Source organism: Lissotriton vulgaris, chromosome 5 (assembly GCF_964263255.1).
Source record: "Lissotriton vulgaris chromosome 5, aLisVul1.2, whole genome shotgun sequence".
NCBI lineage: Eukaryota > Metazoa > Chordata > Amphibia > Caudata > Salamandridae > Lissotriton > Lissotriton vulgaris.
The window spans coordinates 1,296,058,748-1,296,081,914 of NC_141693.1; the positions used below are offsets into that span (position 1 = coordinate 1,296,058,748).

The window sequence follows — 23,167 nt, forward strand, 5'->3', positions numbered from 1 at the left end:
ACAATGAGTTTCTTGTAGCATAGCAATGTGCACATTATGTCTATCCAAATAAGACAAAACCTGCCTCCTCATTCTGGGATCTCCCAGTCCCTGCACATTCCATGTAATGATGTTCAGTGTATTCACTGCTGTGTTAGCCATATTGTCCCTTGGGAGGACGCCCCTTCCCTAGCGTAATGTTACATTTCTGAGCCACAATGCAATGTGTAGGCTGCACATACTGTATCTTCCGAACCCCATCCTCTTCACTAACGTGTACCATTAACTCAACACATCTCAAACATGCAACACCCCCTTACCTCCCCCCACTTCCCCCTCCCACTGAAGCAACCCAATTTTGCCAGTATCCATCGCCCTCCCCCCCTCTCACTGCCCTAACAACATATCCAAAAGGGTCTCTAGGTTCACAGCATCTCGTGTGCTGTGTACCAGTTCAGGGGTACACCCTCTGGGGGGCATCTTTAGAGGCCTACTCATACCCGCCTCCCCTATTAGGCCCTCCTTGATGTAACTCATCAGGACCTCGTTTCATGGGGAGGCGGGCCTGGATCTCAACTACTTTAAACAACTGGTGTATCTTGTAAGGTCTCACCAATGCATCTCTACAAAACGAATACATACTCGCCATGTCCAATGCAACGTCCGTTCCGCGCCTACTTCGTAGTTACTGTGGGTTTTCCTGGTCTCTTGCAGGGGAGGATCTTTGAGACCTGCTACGACTTCCTCCGCCGAGGTGCATTCCTTTCACAGTGCGAAGAAATTCCTTCACTTGGTGAGGATTGGTGAAAAATCTTTGTTTGCCTTGGTGCGTGACCCTTATTTTCGCCAGGTACAGTAGGGCGTAGTCCATTTGCGCCGCTCACAAGTTTTTCTTGACTTCAATAAATTTCCTACGTTCTTCTTGCATTATGGGCGTAAAGTCCGGATAGATCGAAAACGCATTACCTACAAAGTTCAAGGACTGCTAGGTTCTAGCTGCACATAGGGCCACATCCCTGTCCCGATAGTTCAATAATCACGCGATTATGGGCCTAGGCGGAGCGCCAGGTGCCGGTCTCGGTCCAAGTGATCTGTGGGCCCGTTCCACAAGCGGGGTCTTCAACTTCCAAATGGACCAGCAGTGCCCGCCTTTTCTGTGTGGTGCCACCTTCCCCTTAGCTCCCAATTGTGGCGTACCACGCCTCGATCTCCCGCTTCCTTAGCAGGGCTACCGGCTCACCTCACGTTATTATTCCCCAGCCTTCATGTGGCGCAGTTCTCTCCCCACAGTGTTTAGCTGCTTGTCCTCTGCCCCCCCACGTCTTCCGCTGATGGCAGTCGACGCCCTCCGCCACACTTTTCCCGTTATGGAGGCTCCTATGCGCCATTACGTCGCTCTTGCTGCCTTCACAGTGCACTCTGTCCCAGTTTGGGACGCTGGTCTCTGTTATGCCCGCTTCAGCGGCACAGCGTTGCAGCGTCTCCATGGATCGTGCCGCCGCATCCGCCTCTCGCGCGCTGCACTCAGCGGCCTTTTCTCTGTATCTCGATCCCCAGTCTTGCCTGGTACACTGCCCCGCACTCTGTTTCCACAGTGTGGCAGGTCAGATAGCGGGCGAAACTTGATCCGGTAGGCGCTTGCATATATCTCCTCAAAGTTGCACCGAGTGTCCCTCATACCTCATTCTGTAACTTGGCGGCATTTCTGTCTCTCATCACACCAGTTGTTAAGGATAATTATCGGATTAATTGTCCAGACAGCAGGAGCCTCACATTTGTGCGGCCATACTGCTTGTGCGCCCTCTAGCGCCCCATCTATATATTTATCTCTTTCTTCTAATTTAGCATTTCCAATGTACTACCCTATTTCTCAGCCTATACCTCTCTCAATATGTCTTCTAGCCCAACTTTCTGACTCATCTCAAACTTCTTTCTACTTCTCTTTCTAATTCACTACCCTATCTCTCACCCTACACATCTATCATTATATGCTCTACAGCCACTCTCTCATTGATCCCAAACCCCATACCACTACTATGTTCCACAAAATAACCCTTTGACTCTCCTCTACCCCTCCTTGCATCATCTAACACCTCTTTTACTATACCGATCCCCAAAACAAACCTTTCCAAACTCTTCCCTCTGACTCTTCCCCTCCAAAAACACTCATCCAAAAGCCTCCTGCTACTGATATGACCTAAAAAAATAAATCCTCCACTCTTCTATCTCTCCACTATACTTTTCAATCAAAATAACAGACTAGCATGTTCACTTCTCTAGTTCCATATTCCGCTATACTAATTTACCACTAATCATTTATGGGTTCCAGAGTAGCATGCTACTCGCCAACAAAGCGTTTCAACACCTCATCAGGGTTACAAGCGCTATATAAATGCAAATCTTTTTTCCTTGTTCACCCCTCCCCAACCCTTCTCAATCCAAATAACTGCCTAACATATTCACCACTCAAATTACTTCATATTTCACTATACTAATTTTCAACACTAATCCTTTATGGGTTCTGGAGTAGCCTGCTACTCGCCAGAAAAGCACTTCAACACCCCATCAGGGGTAACAGGCGCTATATGAATGCAAACCTTTCTTTCCCTTCTATCCCCCAGCTATTCTTCTCACTCCAAATAACTGACTAAATATCCACTACTCAAATTACTTTCATATTTCACCATGCTAATTCACCAATTATCCTGCTACTCCCCCAAAAAAGCTCTTTAATACCCAATCAGGGGTTAGAAGCGCTATATAAATACAAACCTTCTTTCCTCTTCTATCCTTCAGAATTCAAATAACTGACTAACATATCTACCACTTAACATTTACTTGAATGTTTCACTATACTAATTCAACAATAATCCTCTATGGGTCCCGGAGTAATGGGCTATTTGCCGAAACAACGCTTCGACACCTCGTCTGCGGTAGTAAGCGCTATACAAATGCACTTACAATACAATAAAATAAAGCCTACCAAAAGCCAAAAGTGTTTAACTAATACAATTTATTTTTAACTGATACACAGAGGTGTAAACACCAAGACCGTGACGAAGCAGCCCATGTGAAATCCTTACTGAAATCTTTACAAGCTGGGAAATCAAAAGCAGCCATGGCAAAAATGCTCAAACTACTCCCTTCATTTTCTCGCGTAAATTCTCTTTGTCCATCCATTGTTCTATCTATTTTTCTCTCCTCATCTCCTCTCTCCCCTGCCTCGCGGACTGCTTTTCCTCAATAAGATTGACACTTTTCCACCTGCGTACCCAATGATAGCAATGAGGGCAGCATACAAATGCAATACGGTCTTTAGGGGCTGCTCAGAATGCCTGCTCACACTGGGCAGACCCTCCAGGATTTCACGATTTGCATTAAAAAAAACGCAAAATCAGAAGTTTTGTAAAACTGCAGCAATTTTTACAAAAGTGCCCGTGAAATCCGACCCCTTCTATTGGCCCCGTGGCTCTCGCCACGGAGCCAATGGAAGGTCCTCACAGCAGGCAGGCGAGGTGGTGTGTTTATTTACACCCCTCACCTGCCCTGTTGCTGTTCTTTTCCTTCATTTCCTGAGGGCTGTGGGGACAGATAGCTGGCTGGATCATCGTTGGGCCCAGGCTGGTACTCTTGCTGTTGCTTGTTGCTGTGGGCCCAGCGCACAGGGGCCCACTTTTTTAAAAAAAATTGTTGGGGCCCAACACACCCAGGGGTCATTTTTTTGGGGCCCGCAGCACACTGGCACTGCAGCATTGTTTTTGTTTTTTAAATGTTTATGTTGGGCACGCCGCGTGCCCAGTGTGGGGCAGGCCCTGGAGGCATTATTTTTTGTTTGTTTTGGGCCCACCAAACACTGGGCACACGGCCCCAGGGGCATATGGGGGGCTGTGGTTTTTAAGGAGGCAAAGTGGGGTAAGTGGCAGTGAGGTGGCCCAGGTGACCTAGAAAGGGCTAGCTGAGCCTGCTCCAACTCTTTTTTCTTCTTTTGTAGAGTCTGGGAGGAAAGAATCTGCAGGCTCAAGAGCCATTGGGCAGCCTGGCAACAAATATATGCACAGCGCATGTAAGTTTAGGGTTCTGTACACTTCTGGGGAGATGAATATTGGGTTTCATAATTGTTTATTTTGGGCAATTTGTGGATTTTCCGTACATACCGGTTAAGCACTTGGCTGCTCCTACTCTTCTCCCAACCGACCCTCCCCCACCCGAGTGTAAACGCCTAGCTCCTATAAAGTACACTTGTACAAATTTGTTTTGGATGGTGAGGTTTCACTTTTGTTTGCAGGTGGCTCATCCTGCCCTTTTTTGTCAATTTTTCTCCACCCATGCAACCTTTGTTATGTTATTTTTTTACGTGCAGGCACTTTGGGACAGGGTTGGTTGTTTTTTGAAAAACATTTTGGCCTTATGTTTTTTATGTTTACCTCTCACCCCCACTGCCGTTCACAGTCGACTCAAAGTTGCCTAGCGGGCCACACAAGTGTGCCATTTCACTTCACAGGACTTCTGCCTACCTGTATGTATTAACGGTCCACGTATGTAACTTTGCTTCAAAAGGTATCACATTCTCCTTTCTTTTTAACTGACCATGCTGTTTTAACACGGTTTGTTCAACTCCGTTTGGGGAGTGCCATACCCATTGTGGTTCTGTCCCAACAAGTTTTCAATTTTTTGCCATTTGCAGGTGCTTCAGAGTTACATGCATTTTTAATCATTGCTTCCCTACGCTATCTTAACTTTCCATTCAACAATTGCAATGCCTTTTTCTTCTTTGAAACACATCTAGTAACACATAATATATTTGTAGGTGAGTAACGTCACTGTGCCACAACCCAGAGATCTTTTGGAATCCAAGGGAGCAACAAGCCACAACAAAAGCAGGATGGAGAAGTTTCTGCAGCCTGTGAAGCACCGATCACATCTACCTACTAATATAACCGCAGCAGATAGAGCCAGAGAGTACAGTACCGTGATGCATGCTGATGGTGGCGTGCAGTTTTGCAGTGTGTGCAATGTGGCGGTGGACCACATCCTGAAACACACAGTGGATATGCATGTGCAGAGTCAGACACCAGTGACAAGGAAGGTGTATGATTATCTGGAGGACCTCCACATGAACCTAACAAACAATTCAGTCCTCACTCTGGAGTCACTACAACCATTTCTACAGACCACTGCAGGGGCTAAATTAACTCTGACACAGAAAGAAAAGATAACAGCCCTGCTGAATGAAGCTTTTGAAAATTCACTGGAAAAGGTGGGCAAATACATGGGGAAGGCCCAACCAGGCATTGGATTCGTGAAACAAGTGCGCCTATTCAATCCTGCACGACTCTGCATCCTGCCTGAAGAGTGCATATTCAGCCATCCCTGGTTTGAGCGAAGTTCCTGATCAGGAGCTTCACCTCTACCTGGGTTCAAGTTAAGTTGGGTGATGGTAGATCATTAACAAAGAAAATTAGGACCTAAAGCAGGGGGGTGTTGTTGCTCCTTGTCTTTTTAACTTATTTTTAGCAGATCTGGCTCAGCATTTAGACTCTGTAAATGCCAACGTGCCAAGGTTGGGGGATGTGCAAGTTAGCTACCTCCAATATGCAGATGATACTATCCTTCTCAGTCACACACCTATCAGTCTCCAACGACTTATAAATGCTTATATAGACTCAAATTGAATGTTAAAAAAACTAAAATCATGAAAACTGGACTTACTAAACAAATGTTTAAAACATTGAGAGCCAGAGCAATTGATGTTGTTAAAACATACAGATATTTAGGGGTGGTGTTTGATAACAAAGTTTATTTTACATTTCATTTTAAAGATCTAAGGGCAAAAACTGTGGTTTTAATTCATGCTTTTAAAGGTTTTAAAAAAATTGAATCGTCAATCTTATGGTTATATTCTTAAATGTATGAAAGCTAAGCTAGAGCCAACACTTTTGTATGGTTCTCCCATTACCAGGGGAAAGATGTAAAACTTTTAGATTTATTGCTGGTCAAGGCTTTTAAATCAAATTGTGGGATCCAGAGATCAGTAGAGAAAGCAGGAATTAGATCAGAGTTTGGTCTCCGAAGGCAGAGTTTGGTGTCAGCCAGAGTATTTTTTAAATGTATGTACTCTATGTTTTCTGCTATGTTGTCTGCTGCTCCTGCCTCCCTCGGAAATTACTGCTGGATTGATATAAATAAGTCTATCCATACTGTAAAATGGAGATCCCATATTTTAACATGTTTAAGGGATCTGCAAGTAGCCCTTCGGGAATTGGCAACGTCTAATTATAAATTACTTATAATAAAAAAAGAATATTGAATCTCTTCAGTTGGATAAAACCGCAATAGCAGAGAAAAATCATCCTTGGTATGTGATTAATTCATATCAGTCGTTATGAATTCAGACCTATTTGACAGCATATTTCTCTGCTAATATAACAAGCATTGGCATGGCCAATAGGTCTCGCTTTTGGGACTGCCTAAGTATTTAGTTATGCAGCACAATATTCTCGGTGCAACAACAACTGTTGTATGGCTAAATAATTAAAAAGGTCCCAAAGGTGAGACCTATTGGCTATGCCAATGCTTGTTTTATCTACTGCTTGCAGATAAAGACAAAGGTAGAGAGTTCCGTAGAGACCGGTGGTGCAGTTGATGGCCCCCAAGAAGGAGGAATCACCTCTGCCCGGTCTGAAGAAAAAGCTAGGGTGTCATGGCTGTTGAGTCCTGGGAGTCTGAGTATGCGTCAATTAATTGGGTAAGTAACGTCTCCCATCCGTGAGCAGCATCGTAGGCTTCTGGCCTCCATGTGGTGTAAGGCTACTGCCTCAGACCTCCTCCACAGAATGAAGGTACTCCGCTAGTGCTCCGAGCCAGGAGGTGCCAGGAGATTCCAGAGCATCATAAGTTTCTTGGCTATGATTAGGGGCAGTTCTTAGTTCTGTTTCACTGTTTTTTGCTTAGGTGATCATGTATAGATGCCCAGAGCTCCTGCCTCCCATGTTGTAATACCTTTGATCCCTGTGAATTGATTCATGGTGGATAGGATCGCACCCCAGTATCCAAGAAGCCTGTCTCAGGCTCGCCCCGGGGCGTTACATCTGGAGCAGGTGTCAGCAGCCATAGGGAACATATGGACTAAGCATTTCGGGGGTAAGTATGCCCCATACAGAATGTAGAATTGAATTAATTTCAACCTTGCATTCTGGGAGACCATCCAGGGGTATACCAGGTCTCTTTCTCATTCTATATCGTGGAGTGGTCTATCGAAGTCTGTTTCCCAGGTGTCTCGTAGGAAACACAGCAATGTCAGTGTGTGCGATTAAAGCTGTGTTGAGCCAACGTATCAGCTTGCGGCCATTCCCCATTGTGTGTAATGTTTGCAGGACTAGGTTTGTGTCTGGTTCCCCATGGCTCCCCTCAGGGCCACATAAAGGAGGAACTGGCCCTCAGGAAAGGCATGCTACTCAGTCAGGGTCTCAAAGATATTAACTGCGCACTCTAAAAGAGGTCCCCCAACTGGACAGTCCCTTCTCCTCCCACACTTGTAGCTGCTGGCTGACAAGGCGGCTCCTCTGGGTCGGAAGTCCAAGTAGTGGGACTGCAGGTGCATACGCCGCTTGAGGGCTTGCAAAATGAGACACCTTCGAAAAGAAGGAAAGGGCCATGCTCAGGAGATTAGGGGCATCTTGAGGGGGTCGAACATTGGGATGCTTTTTAGATTTGCACAGAGAAGGTTCTATTATATATTGATTTAACAATAAATTAAATTATGAATTTACAATCTGGCATGCACAACACACAGCAGGCATTTGGCATACCCATGTTATACTAATATACTTTAGTTATTTTGCCTGCCACATGGTTGTGTTTGCTTTCAAGATGGCACTATAAAGCAAGGATTCTCAGTTAAGCTAGCTCAGTGTCTGAGATCTGCGCTGTTGTATCTTTTCACAAGGTACTTTTTATTTTTTTCTTGAGAATCCTAGGCACCTCTTGGCACCATTATCTAAAGTTTCAATTTCTCTCATGTGTGTATCACCTCAACTGTCTATGTGAGTAAAATCTATAAATGTTGGTGAAATTTAGGGATGGGCAAATATTAGATGGTCAGTTGTTTGGTGAGGTGAACCGGTCTTGCTGAAAAGTGATATTGCTATATTTTTGCTCAATAAACATATTGTAGACATCAAGTGGATTCACTTGATATTTTTCTTTCACAACTGAATAATTTGCCATGAACATCAGAACTCTGTCTGTTTAATTTCTAAATTGACCCAAAATTGTAGTCTTGAATGTCTTTAATCTGCCAGAAGTTAAAACATCTCACACATTGTTGGGTTGGTATTTAATGTTACCAAAGGTAGCTAGTGTTTAAGAAGTCAGATAAAGGAACTGCATGATGGACTTTGCCACATTACAGCAAGAATGTAATCTGCACAAAACACAATCAGATTTTATCATGGCTCAATCAAGGCCAGAGTGTTAATGGGATGCCTAGCACAAGGTGACACCTCCATGACATAAAGAACACTGGTATTCTGATATATAACACTCCCAACCACCTTTAAAACATTCAATCTAAATGTGAGGAATATCTGGGCAACCTAGACGAGGCTGACTACAGAGAGCCACCAATGTCCCCATGCTCACTGGCCATTTTATCCAGAAAGAGGTTAATACAATTTATTTATTTTCAGAGATCATTTTACCTTGGGAGGATGCTTTTCCCTACACGCCGTAGATGCCAAATTGATGGAGATTTTTTTGACATGGTTTGCAAAAGTCCCACTGTCACAACACTCGTAATACATCTTAAACACACTAACAGAGATATTGGGGAGACTCGTTGACATGCCACCCAAAATGAACTTATTAAGGGCATAAGATAAGTTGGGGGAGAATGGGGAGGGAAGGCTCCAATGTGAGTTGTGTTGGATAAAAAGAGACCTAGCTAAATATTGGAAATCAGAAAGAGGTCCCCCAGAAAAGAATGGTTTAAGGATATGGATGTGCGTTGACAGACAGGTCGCTGAAAATTGTAGAACCAATCTACAATGCACAAGAATGTCCGCATAAAAATCCCAAGACATAGGGACATTTCCAGATAGACACAGCTTAATTTTAAAAAATGTCCTGAGAGACTGCCATGCTGTATTTTATGTACTTGTGTATATGCAAACTTACAAGTAAAATGTTGACTATGTTGTACCTTAAAGTGAAATTGTGTGTGTACAAATGTTTATTTTACTACAAAATAATTGAGTCAGAAAAAGTATGTTGGGTCGGGTACATCTACCAGTGCTGCTAAGCATACTGTTGTACTTCAGATGTATGCTTTAGCCCTTCCTTGGTTTCCCCTCTTCCCCCAAACAAGACGTGTGTTTTATAACTACATTTTGGTAATAGTTTCAAAGAAAATATAAAGAACACAGTCTTGCTTTTGTTTTACAATATTAAGTGCTAGTTGTGAGACCCAGGACATCGCACTTGGACTGTATTTAAACAGCAGCTGGACATCTATCAGAACACATTGGGAGCAGGCATTTGTTTACTATGTTCAGGCAACAGCCTAGCATGCCATGCAATAGTCTTATGTCGTAAGTTTAACTACTGAAATAAGCACAATGCATTTCCAGACCAATAACAGTCGTAGAGGCAGTCTTCCACTCACTAGACCTCTAGTATCCCGGCAGCCCAACTTCAACAATGCTTTCAGGCGCATTATCGATCACGTCAGAATAAACGTTACGTTCTGGCAAAAGAAACAGTTAGCCGGTCCACCCACCTCACATTTCTTTTACCTTGTACTGTAGCATGGCCCTCTGCAGCTACAACTTTCCCCGGAGGAATGAAGGCCGAGGCATGATGAATCATGTGACCTTGTCGTGACTGAAAGCTATCCTTCTCACCTTTTAATTAGGTAAGAAGAGAGCCCCGGAGACATGGCTTCGTAAATGGGCATCGAAACAAGCCCTAGACAACGGTGGAAAACAGAATCCTTCACAGCTGCGGACAATGAGCGCGATTCGAAAAGGTACATCTTGATTGGTAACCCGGGCGCGCGCGGGAGGCCACGTCTTGCTTTCTACGTCGCGCGCCAGGTATCACCTCAACAAGGTAAATCTTTTGAGATATAAACAAAGGGGAACCGATATGTGTATTCAACATGGAGTACACTTTCTATGTTAGAGATAGTCAGCCATTAATCTGATTAGCACTGACAAAGGGAGCGCTCCTTCTTTTTCTTTTCACAGGAACACCAGTGAATTGGTGCAGGGTGGAGTTACAGACCCGAGCCCTGAAGAAGTTGCCGTAAGTTTCCTATTAGGCAATGAAACATGTCGGCGTTTTAATTTGAGCAAACACGCAGCCTAAAATAAAGTAGAGACGGCCAGCGTGTATTAGCTCACTTTTAATTTCACAGGATTAGAGTGGCACTACTCGTGCCACCCTTCTCCGCACTATTGGGTCCAGTCCTGCAGTGTACTAATTTTGGTGCACAGGCAGGTACTGTTGCCCTAGCACCTTCACCATCCTTTTCACGGTTTACTTTCTTTCATCTCACACTTTTTGGTTCGAGTGGTGGACGCTGATGATGAGAACCTAGGCAGCAGGCGAGTACCTTCCTGCAGAGCCTCCATGGTGTTACTCCCGTGAGGCGACACCACTCTTCCCCTCACTTTTTTCTTTTCACCTAATTCTTCTCTCTACTCACTCTAATCTGTCGGCAGGGGAGAGAGAGTAAGATAGGGGAAGTGGTGAATAGCTCTCTCTCTCTTTTTTAATGAAAGCTCTGAAAGTGGTGAGCCCGGTCTAGAAACAGTTAGCCAGAATTGTTGGCCACTACCCCACCCTAATGCAAGCATAGGTTGGCGTTGACTAGGCAGAATTACATTGGAGTCCACTTCTTTCTCCTGGATACAAGACAGAGCAGGTTCAGTCCCTCAGCGCTCTTCTCAGATCACGGACAGCAGGTTCAGTTCTCTTCTTAACATTCTCACACCTAGGAGTGTTCAAATGTGAGTGCCTGGAGGAGCTACACTTATGCCTGGCATGAACTAGTGGGTGGGAATGGCTCCTAGGCCCTAACCAATAAGGCGGTGAGGGGAGCAAAGAATAGGCGGGCCTGATTGGGCAGAGAGGACTCCTCTATACCTCTCAGAACATGCAGGATGGGGGCTGTGTGCATCCTTTTTGACATTACAGTGTAAAATCCTGTTTGAGTTTAAAGCCTGCTCTGCTTGGGTTTACGCCACTCAGCAGGGGAGATGCATGAATTCCACTGGATCCACAAGGGCTGCCAAAGCACCTTGGGCCCACTTTCAAGGGTCCAGGACCAGGGCAGCACCACTTGGAAAGGTAGTCTCCTAGATGGCAGAGACCAGGTGCAATCTTGTTGGAAGTCTGTTGTATTTTGAGGCTTCACATCCGGAGGCCAGTCAACCAGCCCTTAGAGTCACTCTGGGCTTCTGGGTTCAAGAGATGCAGGCCCAGTCCTTCTCAACCATGCAAGAGGGCAGCAGGTCAGCACAGCAGGGCAACAGTCCTTCAGAGCAGCAGTCTAGTAAATGGCAGTCCTTTCAGCACCACAACAGTCCTTCTTCCTCGCAGAGTATTCACAGGTCTTAAAGTGTACTGAGGAATTGGTGTCTGAGATCCAATATTTATATCTAGTTGTGCCTTTGAAGTAGGGGGAGAAGGTTCTAGAGGTATCACTTTGAAGTCCCCAGGCATGCTGACTCCCCTGCCCAGGCTCCGGAGTAACAACAGGAGTGATGCAGCCCTTTGCGCAGAGGGAGGACTCAGCCTACTCCTCAAGTGCAAGTAGGGCTGCGCCCTCCCATCATGCCAGTGATGGCCCATCACATCCCTGTGGCCAGCAGTTCCTGTCAACATGTGAAACATCCAACAGATGGTACCCTCCACCATAACTGCTGCTTTACTTTTTTTTTTTTTATTACAAAAACAAGCTATTTTTCAGAAATAAAAAAAATAATGAGCCCCACCTCTTGGGACATGAGAGAGAGAAAAAAAAATCAGCCACTGCATACTCACACCTCTGATAGAAGCAACCACTTTAGGACCAAACAATTCAAGCCCGGATTTGACAGTAGTGTCCTAGGAAGAACTTTATAAACAACAGGCATATGTCTACTTTTTCAAATCCATAGATTGTGCACAATAAAATCAACTGTGCTAGTCAATACCCAATCACCACCTAGCTGCCCCACCCCCACCTTTCCCCCCCACTTGTCTAGTGCACAGAACAGTGGAATAAATCAACTGGATTATTGCTCAACAAAGATGGCGGCTTCGGGGGCTAAGATTCCAACCAAAAGGTAGGGGTGTACAAGGGATCAATACTTGCAACCTTAATAATCCAATACCACTCCCAGGTAACGCAGGACACCGTGGTTTTCAAGGAAGTGAATTTTGGACAACTATGTGTCAGAAAAGTGTCCAGCACACAGTGGTCCACTGTGTCCCTCTACACCATGGGTACTCACAAACATTCCCTCAAGGGCCGAAACGGACAGGCTGGGTGGGGGTGTGGCATGTGATTGGAGCAGGGCCAAGATTGGCAGGACATGGCCTGGTGGGGAGTCTGGTGGACAAATTTTAACCACGCAGAGTAAAACTATGCATGGCATTCACAAAGTACGTCTTTAAATAAACTGTTCAAAAGATTGAAGGAATGCTGCATTTTGAAATAAACATGTGACTGGATAAAAGAAATAAAAAAAAAAAACACATTTTCTCTCACAAAACCTTTCCTACATTAAACTTAAAAAACAGCCTTTTCCCAAGCATCAAAAAACGTTGAGATGTTGTTGCTTTCTGTCCCAGATCGGAAATTGGTCTGCCTAATAAAATACAGATAAATTTGCCGCTTTTTACAAGTAAACTACATTCTATGATCATGCGGTCAAATTTCTAAACATCTGTACCTCAATGTTGCATGCTACAGCAGAACCACAGCACAGGAGCAGCCTTGCTCCTACAACAAGTTGAACCTCCTTTGGAAAAAAAGTCCATCTAAAAACAAAATGTTGGGTGGCTACAAAAAATTTTTTTTTGAAAAGGGGCAAGTAAATACATTTATTTCCTTTCTAATTTTACGAATATTTGCTAGAACTCAAACACCTGGATCCTTAAAATCACCTTCTCTACTCACTTGGAGCTCCCACCCTTCCATCAGCAAATACACCCTGGCCCCCATCCCTCAGTTCTCCGAAGCTTCCCATTTCCTGGCAAGCTGAGGAACTTTTAAAAACGAAACTCCAGCTGCAGATTCTTGGTTAGATATGCGAGTTATACTTTCTCAGTACATTGCTCTTCTGCAGGCAGCTTAGCTTCAGCGGATCTCAGGGTGGATCAGGTGAGAGGCAGTGCTGGTGGCGAGGGCTAGAAAAAACACACAGCCATGAAGCAAAAAGTAGGTGGAAAGGAAAGGCAGGGGGCAGGTAAGACATTATGTCTGGGCTGGACTAGTAAGGACAGAATGCAACCTGCACGCCAATGTTGTCTCTTCCACTGCCGGCTGCAAGTGAGGGAAGACACGGAGTAGGAATGGGGGGGGGGGGGGGCCGGGGGGCACAGGGCCCAAGTGAGCAGGTAGACACACATGTTTTTCTGAGCATGCTCTGTCAACTTTTTTTCATTTTGAATGCGGCCCCTGAGGAAGGAAAAGACGAGATAACTGCTTCTGAGCCTGCTTGTTTTCCACATGGGGCCGCATGGAAAGGTCTGGTGGGCCGCAAGTGGCCCGTGGGCCATATTTTGAGTACCACTGCTCTACACCAACAACTGTGGCACAGTATACTCTGAATTTCATGAAAGTATGTCTCAAAGTTTAATCATGAAGATAACTTTTCAAATTTTTCTCATTTCAAAGCTTTCATAAACAATTTTCTTCACAACTCTAATACGGAGTTGACAAGGAATTCTATTTAAGAGTTGAATAACTCAGTGTTTCAGTTGCTCACCTGTGGGTCATGAATCTGACTGAGAGATGCTCATTTCCAGTCCCAGACTTTCATTTGAAAGACTTGAGTTCTGGCGGTTAATGTGCTGTTGAGCTAAGTAGATTGACATAACTGACAATGGATTTGCAATAAAGCATGTTAGGGCTGGAAATATAATGCACAAAAGACAAGGGGGCATATTATTAAGGGGGGTTTATCTCTGCTTTTTTGGCTTTAAAAAGCCAAGAAAGCGGAGATAAAATTATCTCCCTATTACCTAGCTGTCGCTAACACCAGTTACCCACAGCTAGTAGGAGATAGCGACCATCTTGTGCCCCGCTTTGCATGTCAGTGATATTTATCACTAATGACATGCAAAGTGGGCGTGCCAAGATGTTAGCGACTGGAAACAGTCGCTAACATCGCTATCTCCTATTACCAATATCCTCAAAAGCTAACACCTGCCCCTGAGCAGTTCTTAGCCATGTTATCCAATGGTAGGTGGATAACATGGCTAAGAGCATGAGCTCGGTAATGCATGAATATCGCTGACTTTTCAGCGATATTCATGCATTATTTCCGATTTTTATCGCATTTGCGATAAACCTTTGTAATACCAAGGTTTATCTGCGATAAAAATCGCCGCAGCTCGGCGATAATTTTTTCTCGCTAACCAAGCAATAGCGATAATTATCGCTATTGCTTGGTAATATGCCCCATGGATCTATGTTAAAGTACCAGATAGCTCTATTCCATTAATTCAAGCATTACACTAATCACTTTTTTGTTTTCTATGCGAGATGGCTTAAGTGCAAGGGTCCCATGCTTCCTGTTTTACAGGACTCAAGCAGCACCTTACTGATGAAACATAAAAATGCCAAACCTGGGCAATGGCTTAGGCAGTTCAGGCTGGACTTTTCTTTTTGTAGCATGTCCAAAACGGATATGCATATGGCTGGTCTCCATCTGGAGTTATATGGTGGTCAAAATATGATGGACAAGAGTGAGGACCTGGGTACCAGCGACAGATTAGCTCAAGCATTCCTTCCATCATCTTTTGTGATCCTAAGTGAAACACTCTAATTATGATTGGTATGCCCCCAGAGCTGGGTCACTTACTCACAGAACACTCGTGCCACCACTTACCAATGAGGTCTAACAAGTACAAAACAGGCCTGGGTTTGTGTTCTAATCTGGAGGGGCCGTAGTGTTTGGGGATTGCCTTCCACCAGGGTAAACAACTGAGAGGGGTGATGTCCAATTTATCCACGCGGGCCCGGCATAAATGATTTGGCCTGTGGCGTATTAAAGCTATCAAAAGTTCGGAACCCCGAAAATGGGGGTTCCGTATATTACTTTTGTACTCCGTAACAGTGAGTATGTGTCAATCCTCCTGCCCTGCGACACCACAGGTACCTGACGTGCTTCTACTGCAAAAGGTAAGACTGATTTGCCTATTGCTAATAGCATAGAGGGGAATCACAACGAACTTCATTAGAGTGCAGCGCAAGTAGTTAAGAGTAGCAGCGGCTGTCTAAAATGTATTCAAGCATTCAACCCATCGTTATTTGTTTTTCTATATCAAACGGCCCAACGTCATCAGGAAATTGCATTCAATTCCTGCAGTTCTTCCTTCGATATAATATTATGTTGTGCAGATGTAGTCCAATTGAGGTGCAACACGACTACAAATGGATATCTTAAAAGACAGGCTGACTTTGATAGCTACACTTAAGAGACTGTCAGACTGAGCCACCCAGTTAAAACACCACGCCTCTCAATCACCTCAACTTGACCGAAATGATATTCTCCTTTTAAAAGCAGTGAGAAAGGGCAAAGGCTGATTGGCCCAGCTGTTTTTCTACTGCTGCGCACGCGCTACAGGGTTGCAGTGGGCTCGGGTGATTATCTCCTAAATAGGTCTTCCAGTGAGCTTACTTGAGTATTTTCGCCCTCGCGGAAGGCCTGAGCCACGCGCTGTCGCAGAAACACCCCCAGGTCCCGGCCACGTTTCGTTTCGTCCAGTGGCCACTCTTCGCAGAGTTTCAGGAAGCGACGGTACCTGGTGGCCGCCATATTTGTGACGTAAATGTCATCACTCCATCCGGTCTGGTGCCCTGAGGAGGAGCAATTCAGTCCGCCTCCCGCCCCCCCTTTGATGTCGTTCATTATTCCCTAAATCCTATGCACGTGTACAGCGGTGGGCGGAGTTAGGTCTACTTTGTCTTAAGGAAGAAAAACACACTTCACGTTGGAGAGTGGAGAGATACATCGGTGAAACTGGTTGCTTTCTTTGAGCCTCCTACGAAGTGAGCAAACTTTTGTATATCCATATTGCCCAAGTTGTATTTATTTTTCTAACATAGTTCACAAATTGGCAAAGATAATAGGTCTCTCCTCTGCAAGAGCTATTGCGTTGCAGATATGTTTTAGCCATGTTGAACACCAGCGTGGCTGCTGTTCAGCGTAGCTAATGGTTATTGGCTTAAAGGGTAAAATGGTGTAGTGTGGCATATAGTTGAATTTCATGGAGTGTCATGTCCTGGAGGGAGTATGTCAGAGTTAAGTGTGTCCCGTCTATACAGTTCTAATGATACAACACAAGAAGTGCTTTGAGTCTTTATTTTTATCATGGCAGCAAGAGGGAGCCACATGCTATACCTTAACTTCTCTACATGTAACTAACTTCTCTTCTGGTGTCCTCCCCTTTTTAGGTCTCGGCTTCGCAGCGCACCAGCGCTGCTTAGGAGATGACCCCTTGGAATCACTCTGTACTGTCTTGGAAACTTGTGCATGTTTTGCACTGTTTCCAGTGAGTACTCGTGCATGCAGAGCATTTGCCTTCCGGGAGCGAGCAGCGTCTCCATCTGTTTGCAATTATCGCGCCTTGCTGCTCACTCCTGCAAGGCAAACGCTCTGCATGCACAAGTACTCTTTAAATTTCGCAGCTGCGGGCCGCGTTTGTCTTTCAGCGCTTGTTTTTTGTGTGAGTAGGTCCATGTGTGGCTGCCGCGTACAGTAGAAGCCGCTCTGTCGGGCGGGTGGATATGTGCCTTGATGAGATGCGGTGCACTTTACCAGCCCACGGCACGCTTTCTGGCAGCAACATGTATTGTGGCTGTCCCATGCCCAGGATGGGGACCAACTCGCTGATGTATGACTACAACTGGAAGATGGTAAGGCCGATTTTCAGTCTCCCTCGTGATGCAGCGCTTTGTTTTGAACTTCAAAATTAGCTTACTTAGTGATCAGTATTATGGGACCGACCTTTTTGCCTTTAATTGAAATCTAGCACTTCATTTTTTTATGCCATTTTATGCTCCTTACTTAGGAATGTTGTGCACGGTCTGACCGTGCTCGTGTTAAGTTAAAGCAGTAATTTCTGAGCACGGAATCCTCTTTCTGAAAATAATCACGGCTCGGCTCTAATAGTGAAAGCTGAGCGTGCCCTGTGGAGCTGCGGGCCTGCTCCCCAATACCAGTTGCTGCTTGTGAGTGTCGGCTCCCAGGGCCCAAAAGCAATTTGAGCCTGCTCTGTTCCTCTTGCGAGGCACACACTGGATTGTAAGTTGCGGTATACACACACACTCGTTCCTCAGTTAGTTTATTTTACATTCTTTAAAATATTTTGTCACACTTCTGTCCAGCAGTCAGTTTGGGTCTACTCCTACAGAATGGGCTACTCTGGCAAATAACTGCCTGAACAATCATGGCTTTGAGAAGAAGATTGATGACCTCAAGCATGATATCTTGGTAATCAAAGAGTTGGTGCAAAGCATTCTGCAGCTCTCCTTGGAGATAAGAAAGCATTGGGTTTCACCCCCCCCCACAATGAGGAATGATATCCACAACCCACTGAAGATTTACTCTACCAAAGGCATTGCCTCATTATGCTCCTATCTTAGCTTCAGCTGGAGCTCGATACCTCTACCCAACCACCACTCTCAGCCCCACAGACCCCCACCTCAGTTATCTGATGAAGACATTCTCACCCTGCTTGGGTCTTACCCTGACTCTAAAACGGTCTCCCAACCCAAATCTACTCTCAACATACCCTCTATCGTTGCTGACCCGGAAAGGGAACCAAGCCTTAATCTCAGAAAATTGAACATAGAGTACCTACGTCATATAAACACGTCGACTCAAGAAGTGGTCACATCTAACCCGCACATCAACTCGATGCTTCTCAGTTGTAGATCAGCTGTGAAACAAGCAGCTTATATTTCTGACCTAATCATTGCACGTAACTTGGACCTCCCTGATCATCACTGAAACATGGCTCAATTATACTTCCTCACTAATTCTTGACATCTTAATACCTCCCGACTACACAATACTCAGAAGTGATAGACTATATAAAAGAGGAGGGGACATTGCTTGCATTGATCGCTCTAACCTTAGAGTAAAACAATCATCCAGTACTGTGTTATCCTCCTGTGAACAGCTAGTCTCTGAATTCTGGAACAAAGACAAGAAGGTTTGTGTGCTACACTCGATCTATCACCCTCCTGGTGACAATCTAGTCTTCACAGAGCAAATCATGGAGATCATTAGCTCGAGCTCGGATCAAACCTGTCATATATTCCTCGGAGACTTCAACCTTCATTGCAATGACTCAAACGATCCAGTTGTTTATTCCTTTAAGACTTTCCTCTCTGACCTCAATTTCTCACAGCTTTGTAAAGGCCCTACTCACAATAAAGGAGCCACTCTAGACCTCATCATTGCCAAAGACAACTTCATACAAATAGGAGAAATCCTACCCTGTGACTGGTCTGACCATTTTCAAATTCCCTTCCTCATCCTAGACAAGGAACTGGGTAGACAGGGACAACCCCTTAAAGCGAGGCGAATGACTCGAAATATGAGAGACCTCAACATTAGTTTGATAACCTCAATCACAAATAATAGATTACAACTCCCCCCCCCCACCTCCCCCAATTTAACCAACCTTGATGATCTTTCGGAGCAATACATTAACACTTTTTCTAACATTCTTGACTCTGTTGCTCCGAAACAGCTCAAAAGAATCCCAGTCAAATTCTCTAAACCATGGTTTAATGGTGCCCTTAATGATGAACAGCGCAATCTAAGCCTCTCGGAGAGACTCTCGAGAAACTCACCTTCCACCTCAAATCTCTCTCAACTGAGGAAAATGAGAAGCATTTACAACAGACACGTACGTTTGATGAACATCGATCATTTCAGACTTCAACTGGATGGAGCCAAAACAAGACCAAAAGAACTCTTCGAAATCATAAAGGAACAATCTAACCAGAGCTCGACTCGGTTATCCCCGCTCCCTGGTGGTGATGAGTTTACAGCTCACTTCGCTGAAAAAACAATGAAAATTGAGCTGGAGCTATTACAAACTACCCCAACTTTGCTATCCAAGATACTGCCGGCCGGAGCAGGAGAGGTGGCAGAACCCACGACAATACACTCACCTTTGGACCTCAAGAACAACGCCTCTTGGAGGAGTTTTCTCCTACCAGACAACACTGAGTTACTTCGCAATATGGCATCCATCAAACCTTCAAATCATTTTGGTGATCCTCACCCCGCCAAGCTCTATAAAGATTTAATCTCGGCCGTTCTCCCTCTTTGGTCCAGGATCATTCAGGAATCTCGCTTACAGGGAAAGAATCCAGACTGCCTAAAAACTGGGCAAGTTGCTCCCATCCCCAAGAAGCCCAATGCGGACTTATCAGATCGAAACAACTTCCGACCTATTGATAGAGCGCGCAGGTCACCCAGCTAGGAAATTTTTACTAATACTCACCTGGGCCCATAATTTGTATACACCTTAACATTACTTGGGTAAGTCACGCTCTACTATCAGTATAACTTGAGATTTCTATACTTCTGATCCCTATAACCTAGCAATGTAGATACTAGGAACCTAAACACCTAGGATCGGGGAGTTGAGTTTTAATTCAGGTAGTCAAAAACAGGTATAAAACATTTGAAAAATATGAAAGAACCACAGACTCTGGGTATGTTCAAAACTTTTATCTAATCATCATCATATGTCATGAGCATCAAGTTGAAGCAAATTAAACTATCTATAATCATAATCATAAGCAACGTATAACTATGCAAGAGATAGAGTATGCTAAGCATTTAAGAACTTAACTGTAAGGGAAGGTAAGAACAAGGAACATGCTATATTTAGATAACAATCTTTCGCAAACTTTGATGAAAGGAGGGTAAAGAAAGGGAACATGCTAAACCCAAAGACTTTCGCAATTAAAAGCAGCAGTTTAAAGAAGAACTTATTGCAATTTAAATTTAGCTCAATACTATAGGGTAGGTAAGATTTGGAACATACTATTAAAGTCAGCTTATCTCCTAAAGGGAGGGTAAGAAAAAGGAACATATACTAAAAATAGAAACGATTTAGCATTGACTAAAGGTATGGAAAAAATGGAATATGCTAAGGTCAGGAATACATGAAATATCTAATTTATCAAGAGATAAGGGAGAAAAGGAGCATATGCAATTAGGTTTTGCAATTTTCAAGAATTGGGGGAGGAGCTACGACGGCAAACAAGATGGCTGCTTAGGCTCCTTGCTCCACCGACCTGCGTATTCCGCCGCAAGATCCTGCACAATATCCTGTTTTTACGCCCAGTCCCCGCGTGCATGAACAGTTCCTCACTTCGAGGGTGAAATCCGGGAATTTTTATCAGCCGGTTTCACGGAGTTACATCGAGTTTAAGATTGTGGCCTACTCCAGCGGTGAAGCCGGGGCCTCGAGTATCTGCATGGCTGGGTGGTAGTGCAACAACAACGGCTGAGAGATCCAGGCAGGGTCCGGTCGATCGTAGTGGAGGCTTCTTTTGCGCCCGGAATTGGCGGTGATTGTACTCTTTGCTCAGCACTGATGGAGAGATGACCTTGCTTGCTACTGACGGCAGGTGGGGGTTCCCGTCCCGCGGACCCGGTGCCGGCTCCCTCCGGGGTTCGGCGGCTCGGGGGCCCGGCCTGCGGCGTTAAGGCGGGTGCTCGCGGCTGTGGAGAAAGACGGGTCACCGTCCACGCTTGCCCTCTCGTGATCCTCGTCTGTCCCCCCCGGAGACACCAATTCACTCGGGAGGTGATTGTGCTCGGTCTCGGGCGTGAGACCATGGACCGAAATGTGTCTGAGCCATCGCCGAGGTCATTGCTGGCAGAACTCTGGGCGTTTCAATCACAAGTAACTGTTTCAATGAATAAAATTGATGCAAGCCTATCTGGGATGCTACTTATTGTACCGGACCCTGCCCCACTATTGGAACTACCATCTGTAGCCATTCAAGCAGCGGCCATTTTGACTCACTGCGAGGACCCCGTGGGGATGCGAGTATTGGAATCATCGGATGAAGCCCTGGAAGATGGTGTCCTAGAGGTCGTGAGTGTGCCACCACACCTTCCACCGCTATTGACTTTTGAGGTATTGACTGGCATCCTACCCCCGGAGACTTGTGTTGTAGACTCTTTTTTCATCTCGTGGTCGTCTCTCCCCCTTTTGGATACGTCGCGACCCCGGGGCAAGGAACATTGGGACTGTCTTGATGGGGGAGGAAGACTTCCTGCACCTGAAGCTCCCGTGGACCTACTTGCTGCAAGTGGTAACGGACTGACTCTCGATGATTTCCCTTTTCCTCTATGACTTGGTTGTATGCCTTTGGGTCTCGCGGGGGAGGGTTTGTGTGCTGGTCCGGAAGAGTCAGGGGTGAGATTAATCAACTCGGGGCGGTTTGAAATGGTATTAGGTCTGTTCGATTTGCAATGGTTTGATTTAAGAGGCTGGGCGGTGTGTCACGGTGCCCTCTAATTTCTCTCATAAGGGTCGCTCCACATCCGTCTCTTTGCGATAGGGGGTGTCTGTTTCTGGCGGGGGGACTAAGGGGCTGGGGGCATGTACTACTAGGCCCTCCTCCACTCTTCCTCTTTCTTTCCCTTCTTTTAGGGTTTTAGTTCTTTAGGGCGACATGTACGCTGCTAGTGGGGTTAGGCTATAGCAGGGTGGGGAGTTGGGGGGGGGGGGGTTTATTTTGCCTTTTTTATTTTCTATGGCCTTTTTCTCCCTTCCCTCTCTTTGCTTTCGGGTCAGTGTCGTCTGTGTTCTATTCTGATTACACTGTGTTCTGGAATTTTGTGCTTACGCTTCATAGGTTAATCGAAAGTCCGGGTGGGCAGGCTCTCGGAACCGGCGCTTACAACACTGTATTCTGTACTGTTGTTCACTTCGATTCATAAGCATTGGCGCCAGGGTTCCTTCTATTGTTGTTTCTGAACATATATCCTGTTTCTTGGCCTGTCCCCCGTCTCCTTTAGCTTGATTGTATGGCACCTGATCCGTCTAGTTATATAATATAAAATGAAACCTTTAGTGTATCCTGTGACCTATCCATGCTTTCCAAGACAAACTTCATCCTGAATCGCTGCCGGACCTCTGGGATGTCGGCTGATGAGCTGTGACACACCGTGCTATGATTGGTTACACTTATGACTAGCTGCCGGCCCCTGCGGTTGTAGGCCCATACTTGTACTTTCATAATGTTGCAATAAAGGTTTTCAGAAAAAAAAAAAGAATTCAGGAATGCAAATATAGACAAGCAAATCACCCACACAGACTTTGTATTTACCTAGGATAGAATGAAGACCAACCCTGGCCACAGGTCAGTTGGAAATGACGGGAAGAACCCTCAAGGACTTAGGTGCCAGGAGGCGAGCAGGTGCAGATCATGGACAGTCAGGACAGGATAACCCCAGAATTTGGATCAGGACCGGGTTCACCAAAGGGTACGACCAACACCCGCAGCTTCGGTTGCAACGCCTGTGCTACTCCCTCTCTGCAAGGAATCTGCCAAAACCCCGATTGGGTTCTTGAACCTTCCAGCAAAGTGCTTCGCAGCTCTCTGCTTTCAATCACCTATTGAGTGCGTTGGGTTAGTGACAGGTCAGCTATTCGGACAAGTCGGACAATTTCTCTAGCTAAACCTACGCTAGTTATACTGTTTTTCGGGTCAATGTACCACCCTCCAATGTTGCAAGTGTAAAGATCCCCAATTTTGATTGGACAAAGGAGGAGGTTAAGTCATCACACCACCTACATTTTTATACTTTCTCAGGCTTAATATTCAATTTCTGTACACGCCCCTTAAATTCCAGGTTCTCATGACATATGCCGTTCAGCTAACAATGGTAAATACAATATTCGTATACATTTGTTGCGACTCTAGTAC

At 45.2% G+C, this 23,167-nt stretch overlaps 1 protein-coding gene across 1 annotated transcript in view; it reads right to left on the reverse strand.

The window, feature by feature from the left end:
- Nucleotides 1-16,081, reverse strand: part of UQCC2 (ubiquinol-cytochrome c reductase complex assembly factor 2) — a 92,942-nt gene extending 76,861 nt beyond the window's left edge. Inside the window, exon 1 of the mRNA XM_086920348.1 lies at nt 15,873-16,081. Coding sequence (XP_086776474.1) covers nt 15,873-16,010 — 138 coding nt within the window. The 5' untranslated portion in view covers nt 16,011-16,081. The remainder of the gene's footprint in view (nt 1-15,872) is intronic.
- Between the last annotated feature and the right edge of the window lie 7,086 nt (nt 16,082-23,167).